This window comes from Balaenoptera borealis (genome assembly GCF_965194805.1).
Source record: "Balaenoptera borealis genome assembly, chromosome: 2".
NCBI classification, from domain to species: domain Eukaryota; kingdom Metazoa; phylum Chordata; class Mammalia; order Artiodactyla; family Balaenopteridae; genus Balaenoptera; species Balaenoptera borealis.
Genome location: NC_138867.1, coordinates 7050577 through 7064849, shown reverse-complemented (window position 1 = coordinate 7064849; position 14273 = coordinate 7050577). Strand labels below are relative to the sequence as shown.

Below are 14273 nucleotides of genomic sequence, written 5' to 3'. Positions count from 1 at the left end.
TACACACATAAGTGTATACATGACATTTACTTGCCAATCTTCTAGAAGTTTCTTCTTTCCCTTTTTCTTATCTCTTCATCCTAATTTCTCTCATTAGATTTTTATCATCCGAAGCCCTGAGCAAAATCCTTATCTTTATTTAGTTTTCTAACTGCCAGGCGGGGTCCATCATGGACTAACACACACATTGATCAACACTGACTAACCTATACAACCTTGTGATGCAGACAATACCCTTGTCATATAAACAAGCGATTCATTTCAACTGTTTCTTTAATATTTGAATCCATTGTTACAAAACACATACGCATTTAAAGTAGTTTTAGAGGCAAAGACTAGCGAAGAATTACACTAGTTCTTGACTAAGAACACTTTCCATATCAGTACTTTGCCCTTTTCACTTTTAATCATAGAAGTCATAGGCTAAGTATAGACTCTTAACAATACTGACCTTGGGGTTGATTACAAAGTAGGTCTTCACCAAGTGCTGCTTTAAATATGCGTCTCTGACGTCACCATCTCCTTCCTCCACTTTATAAGCCCCATTCAAGTGTTCCAGGGTGACGGAAGAAATGTGAACACGTCTGAAATTCCATTTTAAAACCACAATCAGGATATATAAGGAGGAACGTGCAAGAAGACTTTCTATTTATTTGGGATTTCAGAGAGAATTTCTTCTGCCCAAAGTGAAGGTAAGGTTATATGTTCTTAGTAAAATTGACTGTAATTAAGGTTCATAGTCTGTTAACCACTGCTTTGGAAAGATGCTCTCAGAGGTCATGAGCTACTAATATTTGGAGCTTCTCTGCACTCACAGAAACCTGCATAGTGAATTATAGCAATTAAAACTCAATCATATCGAATTTTGGGGTATGAAGATATTTTTTTTTGAAATGCATGCCAAAGTCATTTTAGGAAGCGTGCTGATCTGTATAAAAGTATGGGCTTTCTTTCTCAGTGCTTGTTCTCATGCTTCTCCACATTACAGCACTTGCATCGAGATTCTCGTGTCATCTATCCAGATGGTACCGTTTGCTTATTTCAATAGTACTGATTTCAGAAGTTACCAGTAATAGAGAAACACCATATATCTTCACTGACTTATAAACCCATATATCTTCACTGACTTATAAACCGTCTTTAACGTAGGTCTCTATTCATAAATATGCAAATAAGTAGAAGTCTGTAATTTAGGATCTGACATCCACAGTCTTTGACCACGGGTCCCAGGGGTGGTTGAATTGGGGCTTGAGAGTTCATGACCATCTGGTTAATGGAAAAGGCCACTGGGCGTGTGTAACGTGATACTAACCAAGGCAACAGAAATCACTGAGCAGTCAGTTATTAACCTGTCAAGCTATTATTCCTAGCCCTGTAACCTGCTGCACGAGAGAAAGCCAAAGTGCCGCCTTACCCAGGGACCCCTCCAGCTTCCATGTGGTTGGCCAGGGTAACGTCATGGGACCATACGTCGTACTGCCACTTCTGCAGCCCGATCACGCCGCAGAGGACGTTCCCAGAATGCACTCCCACGCGCATGTTGATGTCCACTCCAGTGGCGTCCCTCACTTTCCTAAAGGGAAGGAAAGTCACGTCACCTTCTAGGACCAGCCTCTTCTTCCTTTAATTCCTGGCCAATTTTCTGGGCATTTAATCATTCAGAATGGCTCAGATTGTTGGAAATATTGTCATGAATTCTTCCTGTGGCAGAAGATTGCTGCTCCGAGGCAAGAGAAAGGGATTTTTCTTCGGTTACTACCAGACTAAACCACCAGCGCCAAGCCAATGCTCTGGCCGGTAAAGCATCAGGAAGGCAGGGGCCGTGATGCAGGATTTTGGTTGTAGTTTCTACTTTTTCAACCAATATGTATCAAGCACGTATCATGTGCTGACACCTCCTCAGAATTTTCATACTAGACTCGTGTGACATTGCCTTGTACCGTCAGAAACAATCGTAGATGCCATTTGCAATTCTAGTGCTTAGCATAACGTATGTCCCCAAGGAATATTTTCTGCTGATGAGACAATACGGCTTATTTGTGAGGTTAATAATGACTTTAGCCTGAATAGGAATTAAAAAAAGTAACCATGAGATGAAAGCTTTTCAATTGTGCACATTCTTTAACAGAAAAGAGAAAAGAATACTCTTTAAGAAGCTTTAATAATGCATAAGGTATCATTAAAAAGAAACTAATTTTAAAAAATCATTTAAAAAATACTTTAGGACTCTGTTGCCAACTTATTGAAAGAGACAAATGAAGAACTTCCTTTAAGGGAAAAATAGCAATGCTTGGCGATGCTTAGTTGTTTCTGCCAGTTAGATACATTTATCAATTAAAATTTTATTGTAAAAGAAGAATGCAGGAAGGTATCCCTAGTTACATGGAAAGAATCACCCCAAGAGGAAACGTGGAGGGAAGCAATGACACTGATTTCAACACAGCAAGTCGGAAGGGTTACCAGGTGTGGGATGCAGTAAAATGAACCTGAAACATCTCAGAATGACACAAGCATGCTTAAATGATGAAGTGACATCATCTGAGCGTACTACTGATAAAAAGAAATGGGTCCATGATGTAAAACTAAATGACGTCCTGAAAAAAGACTATAGAAGGCTGTCTCTTTCCCCTCCCTTCCTCTCTACCTTCCTTTCCTGTTCTCATTTTTTTATAAAAAAGACAACCTATTTGGGGTACTTTGCAAGTCATCCAAACCCTTCATTCCTGCTCCCAAGGAGCATGTACATGACACAGGAGGCTTGCCCTACCACTGTCTCCATCAGCACTGCGTGTGGACGGCTGCCCGGACCCTGCCTGGTCCTCCTCTCCGGGCCTTCGCTCACTATGGTTCCTCTCTGCTCCCCACTCCCCGGAGTGTCCCCCTCCTGACAGGGCCCGGGAGTCACAAGGCCAGTCTGTGATAGAAGTGACTGGTTAATGATTCGACTCTTTAAATGAACAATCTCCACATGCTTCATGCCTTTTTTAGAGAAATGTGTTGATCAAGGGTTCAGATGGCCTGACTGACCAAACGTTTTAATGCACGTAGATGAAATCTGTGTGATCTATAGAAAAATGTTGAAATAATCCCTTAGAGCTTGCAATTATAATAGACAATCTTTCTAATTTAAGAGGAGCCATAATCACTTACACAATCAGGGTCCTGAATATCACTGCCTTGATTAAGAACAGTTTGCATTTTCATGACAGGAAAAAAAAAGTCTCTTTAAGCGTTGGGAATATTCCAAAACTGCAGCTGAAGTGCTTCTGCAGTGGTGACTTAGCTAAGGCTCGGGATAAATGTGGAGGTCCAAACTTGGAAGGAAAAACACAGGCAAACGTTTCTGGACCCATGTTGCTGGTTCCCACCAAAACTGGAGATAATCTGGCAAAATTTCAAGTGCCAAGTGTGTGGTTTCTCCTAACCAGCTTGAAAAACTAAAATTCCTGTATTCACGCTCATCTTACGGCTTAAGAAATGGGAATGGAAACACTTGTCTTTGTATGTGAGAGAGAACAAAGAATTTCTGAAATGTGCTGAGGTATTCTCTCTTTTCCTGGCTTATATTGGGGGTGTAGCAAGACAACCTATTATTATTATTTTTTATTGAAGTATGGTTGATTTACAATGTTGTGTTAATTTCTGCTGTACAGCAAAATGACTCATATATATATATTCGTTTTTGTATTCTTTTCTTTATGGTTTATCACAGGATATTGAATATAGTTCCCTGTGCTATACAGTAGAACCTTGTTTATCCATCCTATATATAATAGTTTGCATCTGCTAATCCCAAACTCCCAATCCATCCCTCCCCCACTCTCCCTCCCCCTTGGCAACCACAAGTCTGTTCTCTATGTCTGTGAGTCTGTTTCTGTTTCATAGATAGGCTCATTTGTGTCATATTTTAGATTCCACATGTAAGTGATATCATGTGATATTTGTATTTCTCTGTCTGGCTTACTTCACTTAGTATGGTAATCTCTAAGTCCATCTATGTTGATGCAAATGGCATTATTTCATTCACTTTTATGGCTAATATTCCATTGTATGTATGTACCACGTCTTCTTTATCCATTCATCTGTCAATGAACATTTAGGTTGTTTCCATGTCTTGGCTATTGTGAATAGTGCTGCTACGGACACACAGGTGCATGTATCTTTTTGAATTGTAGTTTTGTCTGGATATATGCCCAGGAGTGGGATTGCTGGATCTTCTGGCAATTCTATTTTTAGTTTTTTGAGGAGCTTCCATACTGTTTCACACAGTGGTCGCACCAATTTACATTCCCACCAACAATGTAGGAGGGTTCCCTTTTCTCTACACCCTCTCCAGCATTTGTTATTTGTAGACTTTTTAATGATGGCCATTCTGACCGGTGTGAGGTGGTACTTCACTGTAGTTTTGATTTGCATTTCTCTAATAATTAGCGATGTTGAGCATCTTTTCATGTGCCTGTTGGCCATCTGTATGTCTTCTTTGGAGAAATGTCTATTTAGGTCTTCTGCCCATTTTTCGATTGGGCTAAAACAACTTATTACTGATCACTTTGTCAACTGTACATGAGCCAAACTGGCGATACATAGCAGAGGAAGAATTCAGAAGCCCTTGGTCAAGGAGGAGCAGATCATGGGGACACATGGCCATTAAGATATGAAACTTAAGTTTAGGTGTAAGGAAGAGCTCTGGAAGTTCACTCAAATCTGCTGACATTACTGAGATGCTGGACACATAAGATATCACTGAGGTATCTATGATGAATGGATAAATAAAATGCAATACATACATACAATGGAGTGTTATTCCATCATTAAAAGGAATGAAGTACTGATACATACCACAATATGAATAAACCTTGAAAACATTACATAAAGTGAAATAAGTCACACACAAAAGAACAAGTATTGTACAATTCCAGTTGCATGAAATATCTAGAACAGGCAAATTTATAGAGGCAGAAAGTAGAACAGAGGTTACTAGGGGCTGGGAGGAAGGGAATGGGGAGTTATTGCTTAGTGGGTACAGAGTTTCTGTTTGGGACAATGAAAAGGTTCTGGAAGTAGATAGTGGTGATGGTTGTATGACATTTTGAATGTATTTAATGCCGCCTAATTGTACACGTAAAAATGGTTCAAAGGGCAATATTTATGTTATGTATATTTAACCCCAATAAATAAATGTAACAACCAAAGAAGGTATTACTGATGACCTGACGACATGCCAGTGGACAGAATGTAGGGAATCTCTTTTCTAAAGGCTCTTCAACATATTGGAATTACGTAAACTTAACAGAACTGGAAAACAGTTGATTCCAAAGCAGAAACTAAGCTTTAGTAAAAGGGTGGATTGTTGAATCCAATGTGCTATTGATTCACATAATATCATCCTTCACAAAACCCCTTTATAGAACCCATTTCCCCTCATGTTTGAAACCAACACTGAGGTGGCCTCTGGGGGTGGGTTATACATTTGAGAAAATCTGTTAGGTCTACACTGATTAAATCCACTTTCATCTAGACCCATAGTGGCGTGAATAGTTAATGACTCTTGCAATAAAGTTGAAAAACTTTTTTTTTTTTTATGTCTCCGAGAAGACAAATGATTTACTTATGGGAAGAAGCAGGGGGACTGTTATTTCCCACACAATGTATTTCAGGTGGGAAGCTGAGGCGACACTGCCCACCCCTCCCATCTCGATTCTTCCTTCGATTCCTCTCGATTCCGTTGCCTCTCAATCCCTGACCGCCCCACAGTGACCCCTGACAAAGGCTGAGCTAGTGGATCTGGACACTTAGGTCTGCGGGCTCTGCTGCGGCTAGGGCTTCACTGTTCTTCCCTGGCCAGCACTGGAAACCCACTGACAAACCTCTCAGTACATTTCGGCGCACAACTAACACCATGGTGGGCTAAACACAGTGATACCTTGACTTGTTGCTTTCTCACTTAAGGTCCTATTTACTCTGACCCTGAGACAAGGAATCAGACCATCAAGCACATAGTTCCCATCCTGTTTAGACGAAAAATATGTGGAGGATAGGGGAAAATCATTTGACCAAAAATAGGCAATTCCCCCCAACCCCCCAAAAAAACCCAAACTGAAATCCTTCAATCACACAATCAGCAAACAGGAGCTTTTATCATTTATAAGAATACCCTGGCTTCTATGAAGGTACTTATAAAGAAGTATGCATTATGGTACGGGCAGTGAAAACTCACTTTTTACCTCACATTTTTACCCTGTACTTGTCAACTGTAACGATAACATTATTCTGTGTAAGCAAATCTTCTCTAGAATTACAGTGAAAGAACCTATAGATACAAGGCTGAAAACTATTATGGATATAAACTGAAACTACATTCACAGAGCTGAGCGTGACTTACATGGAGTAATTCTGGGCTGGATTTTTATATTCATTGCAGTCTGGTGGTAAAAACTACTTTCTCTCTTACAATTTACATGTACTTGTCAGAAATCAAGAGATGCTAAGAGTACAGACTTTTTCCTGAAGACTGGAGGAGACCTTTACATGTTTAAAAAAAACACTTTTGAAACAAACACAAAGATCCCTTCCCAAAGATTCTAACTCAGTGTTGCTGTAATCTAAGACTAATAACAGTAATACAAAACACAGAAGGCTTACGGCTTACTTTGGACTGAGTTCTCACATGCCAATAAATGAGTCTCTGCCTATTTATGTTTAAATGTACAATCATGTATTTAGTTTCAGTAGACAGAAAAATAGGAATAGTTGTAAGAACTACAACTAAAACTTATCAGACAGTTAAAAAAGCTCTTACTAAGCATTACACTTACTTTATGGCTTCACACATATCCAGTCCCATTTTCACACAATTCTTGGCATGGTTAGGGAGAGAGATAGGGAGTCCGGAAACACAGTAGTAGCAGTCTCCTAGAATTTTTATTCTCATGCATTCATTCTCCTGAAAGAAGAAATCACAGAATTTCAGTTGCATTAAGCACATATATAATGATTTTGATTTACCAAATATCACCAAGTGCTAGTTCTACTGGCATTGCCACAGTGAATAGGGTTTGTGGGGAGAAAGAAATGAGAACTAGTTGAGTTTCCCTTAATTACCCATCAAGATTAAGCCACCCTCACCTGCAAGCCCCTTTACCAAAGCAGGAAGAATCAGGGTAAGGGGTAGAAGGGGAAAGCTGAGAGAAAGTTCTGGAATGATTTACACTTAACACAGCAGAGGAGGGTAAAGATAGGACCATTCTCTTTAGTCTGAACAAATCCAAACACTGACAGTGAAATGAAACATTCTATGCAAAACAGAATCTTTCAGGATAGAAAATGGTAATCAGAACTCAACTGGAATTAGAATTTTTGTCATTTCCTACTGTGCTCACGATTTTCCTCATTTCTTTTAAAGCTGAAGCAGATTCTTACCTGCTGACATGTAGCTTCCAATAAACATCTCTACAACATAATAAGCCACCATTCAACATTGCCAAGTAATTTAAAACTTAATTCTGATCTGAGGTTAAACCGTTTTAATATAAAGTTAGACAAACTCATTATTTTTCTTGGCTGGGTTGTATTTATATCATAATATTGAGATTAACTTCATTCATATGCATTAATCCTACATCCATTTCTAACCTTTTCAACTAGTTTAGAGACTCTTCACTCAAATTTATAATAAATACATAAATAAACAAAGATGTACCAAACACAGATTTTTTTTTTTTTTTGGCCACACTGCGTGGCATGTGGGATCCTAGCTCCTCAATCAGGGATCAAACCTGTGCAGTGGGAGCCTGGAGTCTTAACCACTGGACCACCAGGGAAATCTCAGATTTTTTTTCTTCTTAACACTCGCACAGGCTTATGTATAAAATGAACAAATTTGAAATAATAAAATGAACATAAGATCTTTTTGTTCTTAAGTATGTGTTAGGTTTACTGAAGATTTTGCAGATTTCTTTCCCTGTCTCATAGAGAGCTGTGTACTTTCATGCTTATCTATAGCGTTATAGATGATGTGTTAGTAATTCCTGATAACAATATTTTAAATAATAAAAAGGCAAAACATTGTTTATTAATAAGGCTTCTCTCCTATACTTCCTAAATATGTATCCTGAGTCTAGAAAACAGTAAGATTAAGAACAGTGAATTCTTGGCACCCTTATCAATGATCAGCTGACTGTATATGCATGGGTTTATTTCTAGTCTCTCTATTCTGCTCCATTGGTCTGTATGCCTGTCTTTAATACCAGTATCAGACTGTTTTGATTGCTGTAGCTTTGCAATATAGTTTGAAATCAGGAAGCACGATGCCTCCAGCTTTGTTTTTCTTGCTCAAAATTGCTTTGGATATTTGGTGTCTCTTGTGGTTCTATATGAATTTTAGGGTTTTTTTTTTCTATTTCTGTAAAAACTACCATTGGGATTTTGATAGGGATTGCATTGAGTCTGTAGATGGTTTTGGGTACTATTTTAACAATATTAATTCTTTCAACCCATGAACATGGAATGTCTTTCTACTTATTTGTGTCTCTTTATATTTCTTTCATCAATATTTTATAGTTTTTGGTGTATAAGTCATTCACCTACTTAGTTAAGTCTATTTCCTAAGTATTTTATTATTTTTGATGATAATGTAAATGTGTTTTCTTGATTTCCTTATGAGATACTTCATTGTATAGAAATACAACTGATTATTGTACATTGACTTTGTATCCTGCAACTTTACTGAGTTTATTTATTAGTTCTAACAGATTTTTGTGGACTCTTTAGGGTTTTCTACATATAAGGTCATATCATCTGCAAACAGAGATAATTTTACTTCTCTTTTGAGTTGGATGTCTTTTATTTCTTTTTCTTGCCTAACTGCTGCGTCAGGAACTTCCAGCACTATGTTGAACAGAACTGGTGAGAGTAGGTATCCTTGTCTTGTGCCCAATCTTAGAAGAAAAGCTTTCAGTTTGTCACTGTTGAGTATGATGTTCACTGTGGGTTTTTCATATACGGCTTTATTGTGTTGAGGTAAGTTCCTTCTTATTAGTTGAGAGTGTTTAATCATAAAAGCGTGTTTAATTTTGTCACATGCTTTTTCTGCATCAATTGATTGAGATGATCATATGATTTTTACCCTTCATTCTGTTAATGTGTTATATCCCATCAATTGATTTGTGATGCTATCCAACCTGCATCCCAGGGATAAATCCCAGTTGGTCATGGTATATGATCTTTTTAAAGTGCTGTTGAATTTGACTTGTTAAGTGAAATAAGCCAGATACAGAATGACAAATACTACATGATACCACTTATATGAGGAATCTAAATTGGTCAAACACAGAAGAAGAGTATAGAATGGTGGTTTCCAGGCCTGGGAGAGGGGAAAATGGGGAGGTGTTTGTCAAAGGGCACAAAGTTTCAGTTATGCATGATGAATAAGTCCTAGAGATCTACTGTACAGCATAGTGTCTATAGTTAATAATATTATATTGTATACCTAAACATTGGCTAAGAAGGTAGATCTTATGTTAAGTGTTTTAATCACAAAATAACAATGATGATGATAATGATAAATTAAAAGGGCAAGAGGAAACTTTTGTAGGTGATAGATGATTATGGCATAGATTGTAGTGATGGTTTCAAGGGTGTATCCCTAAGCTCAGTAAGTTGTATGTATGTGAAATATGTACAGCTTTCTGTATGCCAATTATACCTCATTAAAGTGGATAAAAACTAACAGTGAATGAGCAGTGATGTTGAGTTCCTTAACTTAATGTGCTTTATGTAGTATTCCCTCAATGGACTGAACTATCTGTTTGCTTACAATGCTCACCAACTCCATGTTTTGAACTATGAGCCATGAACTGATATCCAAAGCATGCTGCCCCTGTGACCAGCAATGGATGGACCAAGCTATCCTAGGCCAGTCTCTGATATTGCCTGGACGTTCCTGTGTTACAATGATCGGAGAGGAGCAGGAAGTCACACCGACTACCTACCTTATGAGTTATAAATTGTGTCCTCCTCAGATTCACATGTTGAAATCCTAACCCCTGGTACCTGTGAACGTGACATTATTTGGCCATAGGGTCATTGTAGATGTAATTAGTTAAGATGGGGTCATATAGGAGTAGGGTGGGCCCCTAATCAGTTTGACTGGTGTCCATATAGAGAGAAGTAATTTGGACACAGAGCCTTGCGTGTGGGGAAAATGCCATGTAAACACTGGAGCTCTGTGGTTATCAGCCAAGATTAGGATGTTTCTTCCTACTGTGACCACGTAGTGCAACAAAAATGACCTTTTACTGACTCAAACTTTCAAGACGTTTTCTAAAGATGAGGCCCCCTCTACCCCAAACTCAACCTCTTCCTTTGGTTTGGTAAAGGAAGGAAACAGAGCTATACTCTTAGTGATTTTTTAGAATTCCCGATGAGATCTGTCATGGTCAGTTGGGCAACATAAGACACCTCATGGAAAGCTTGACCCAAAAGTGACTCTGTGAACATCTGCAAGCCAGATTTATGCCTAGGAGGCTTGGCTGGAATGTTCTTTATTGTTTAAAAGTGAGCAAAATCTCACCTATTGTTTTCAAAATCTCACCATGAACTAAACTTAGAACCAACTCTTCCTTATGTAAAGAATGCATTTTAATAAGCATAATAATGTATTTTTGTTGGGAACAATTCAGAGACAAAATTAAGCTGATTAGAAACATTTTATGAGACAGAAGTAGAGGGCTAGCAGGAAAGGAAAAAAATTATCAATATTCCCACCAGGAACCTTAATAGTTCCAATAAATAAGTCTAGAATAAGGTCTAGTATGGTTTTAGATCAGTTGTCATCATTTCTTCTCTGTGAAACTTCCCACAAATGAGCATATGAATGACAAATACTGAACTTACACCTCTGCAAGTGGCACAAGGGTCAGTGGATAAAAAGGAGACAACAGTCAATAAAGGGCTTAGGAAGAAGGGATGGATCCTATTTTAGGGATTTTCCCAGGATGCCGCTTAACACTGTGAATATGTAATAGTTATAACTGGAGAGGAAATCATGTTTCCAACTCCTTGACATCGAAATGCCTAAAAAGAGAATCTTAGAACAGCACAGTAGAGAGAGATGTGCAAATCAAATCTCGTCATCTTGAATGTATTTATTATATGTGTGCTGAGTTATATATAAGCAGAAGTTTTAAAAGTAGATGAAAACATATGCTAATTATATGCTATGACATCTCTCATTCCCAGTGTAGGTTTGAGATTTATCAGGGCTCGATGACAAATAAATCCAACAAATCTACAAACAACATTCCTAAAGGATGTTTTTATGAAGAAGTAAAAAATTGATAAGGGACCAGAGAAAAAGTAAGCCCAAATTTTATATATCCTCAAAATAGAAGGCAATCACTAATACTCACCTTTGCAATTTGATCAAATTTTCCAAAGAGTTCATTCAGCATGTGGACCAGTTCTCCTGGGGAGCAGTCACTGGCCAGACGGGTGAACCCAACAATGTCCGCGTAGAGGATACTGTGGGAACAAACCAGTGGGTGCCATATTTGCAAGTTGATATTCGTTAAGAAAGTAATGGTAGTTTTTCCCATTAAAAGAGTATACGTTTTTACATTTTATATTTTTGCAAAATGTCATTTCCCTGGGTATGGAATATGTAAACATTTTGCTAAACTTTCCCATTAAATTTTTCTTTTTTGATGTTAAATTTTTATAATTAAATCGTGGAAGAAAAAGTCATGTGATGCACTTTCTCTATTCTAGTCCGTTTTTACTGCTCACCTTTCTTCTCTCAGGGCCAGCCCCTCCCCGCCTCTCTCATTTATGTGGTCTTCATCCTGACAGTACATTACAGTGTCATAATTCTGATATCAAAGGAGTATGCTTCTAATTGAATCGTTACATGATTTTATATTATAAGGATTCCTATGTAGAAGAAGCAAAATAATAAAAGTCAAATCCTGTTTTTATTGATTCAAAGAAAAAATTCTGTCTTCCTTACTACCTGCCAGGAGAGCAGATACAGAACATCTTTCTAAAGCTCAGAGTTTGGTTTGGGGGATGCATGAAACAAATAAGGACACCAACCAACGTCCAATTACAGTGATAATAAGTGCTATAAAAGAAAACAGCAGAGTGCTGTAAGACAGAACAGTGGAGGTGGTGAAGAGTCAGGGAAAGTCACTTAGGAAATGACAGTACAGCTTCCCTTCATGGGATGTACAGGCTGGGAGGGCAAATGTGAGATTCCTTAGAGTTGTGTACGTGTTTAGCTAACCTTGATGGGTCAGGATAGAGAAACTACAGCACCACTGTGTACATTACAACTTTACCTACACAATAACGTGTTTATGTTTTGTGTAAAGGACTAATAAAGAAGCCTAAAATTCTGGATTCAGGTAGTGAATATGGTATGGTTTAAGATGGGCCATGAAACAAAAATAACTGCCAATTCACAAAATTTTATGAAACATAAAATTACCATATATAGGATCCAGCAATTCCACTCTTAGGTATATACCCAAAAGAGCTGAAAGCAGGAACTCAAACAGATATTCGTATACCCATGTTCACAGCAGTATTATTCATAAAATGAAACAAATGTCTATTGACATTTGAAGAAATGGATGGATGAAACTGTGGTGTATAATACAGTGGAATATTATTCAGTCTTTAAAAGAAATGAAATTCTGACACATGCTACAACTTGGATGAACCTTGAAGACATTAAATTGAGTGAAATAAGCTAGACTCAAAAGGACAAATATTATATGATTTCACTTATATGAAGTACTTAGACTAGCCCAACCATAGAGACAGAGAGTAGCATGGTGGCTGCCAGAGTCTGGGGATGGGGCATTGCTGTTTAGTGGGTATGGAGCTTCAGTTTGGGATGAAAAAAATGTTCTGGACATGGATGTTGGTGATGGTTGCAGAACAACATGAATGTATTTAATGACACTGCACTGTACCATTTAAAATGGTTAAAATTGTAAATGCTATGTATATTTTACCACAATTAAAAAAAAAAAAAGTGTGGCAGCCGTCAGCCTGGTCCCAGGCAGAACATGGCTTGATCTCTGCTGCTGGCAACACTTTGCTCCTCATGCAAAGTACAAGGCTTGTGGCTTCACCTTGGAGGAGAGACTTGCTCCTCTGATGATGGACAGAAGCAGGGGGAGACCTCTGGTCCAGGGAAATCGGGGCTGCTGGGGCTTTTGTGCTCTCCATTCAGATGGTGCCATAAAACCATCCCTACTTCTCCTGTGCTCTCCTGCAGAGGCAGGGACCCACAGATGCTGAGCCATGGTCCAAGAGGAGGCATTACTCTCACTCAGAGGAAGATGCCCGATCCAGGCAGCATGGGAGGGAGAACGTGAGAATGAGTGGTTGACTCCTTGTTGACAATCTCCACAGTGTTTCCTGTGTCAAGACATGTAGTGGGTGAAGGAGCCCAAGATGGGCTGAATGTACAGGTCTGAAGCTGGCCCTGCGGTTACTGGGCAGGAAGATGCAGACTGTATATGAGTAACTGGGACACAATGTACAAAGGGTTATGGAAGAGGAGGCGCAGGGCACTGCGGGGGTCACACAGGAAGGAAACCCGACCTAGACTCGGATCACATCACCACTTGAGAAAGACCACTCCGGCGGCAGCAACCTGGAGGTGGGCAGGTCAGTGAGAATCATATCCGGTACATTCCGGAGAGCCCTGTGGAAGGTCTATAAGTGGGGGAAATGGGGAGACCTGGACAGAGAGGGAAGATTTGTAGGAAGGAGAATGAATCAGGCTTTGGTAGGGATTAGATGTTGTGGGAAGTGTCTAGGAAAAGGAAGTGTTGAGATAAAAACCGGGTTCTGGCTGAGTACTGGGGCTGTACCTAGTGTACAGATCAAATCAAGCTAGCAGGAGTTGACTAGCTCAACTTTGGTTGGGTTGAGTCTGAGGGTGGTGTCAGTGGGAGACCCAAGAGGAAGACCATTAGGTAGATGCTTACGGAAAACTATGGTTGAGTTCTGTGTCTTAGCATCATATAGATGGTCATTAAGTCCTGGGAGAGAGCTGGAGAGAACAGAGGAGTTAGGAGAGCCCTGGAAATGCTTTCATTTACAGAAGAGCCTAGATTTAGGGATGAGAAAACAATAAAGAAGACTGCAGGGAGAAAACAAAGGGGAAACAATGGCATGGAAACCCAAGGATGTAGAGTTATTTAAATGCAAAGACAAGGTGAATGGGACCAAGCATAACCATGTGGTCAATGAGATAAGAT

At 39.0% G+C, this 14273-nt stretch overlaps 1 protein-coding gene across 2 annotated transcripts in view; it reads right to left on the bottom strand.

Moving 5' to 3' along the window:
* ADCY2 (adenylate cyclase 2) overlaps positions 1–14273 on the bottom strand; it is a 433285-nt gene that overhangs the window by 120702 nt on the left and 298310 nt on the right. For both annotated transcript variants that reach the window (XM_082380318.1, XM_082380317.1), the window contains exons 6-9: positions 11409–11520; positions 6816–6943; positions 1415–1573; positions 452–584 (exon numbers count right to left, since the gene is read on the bottom strand). In XM_082380318.1, the coding sequence (XP_082236444.1) occupies positions 452–584; positions 1415–1573; positions 6816–6943; positions 11409–11520 (532 nt within the window). The remainder of the gene's footprint in view (positions 1–451; positions 585–1414; positions 1574–6815; positions 6944–11408; positions 11521–14273) is intronic.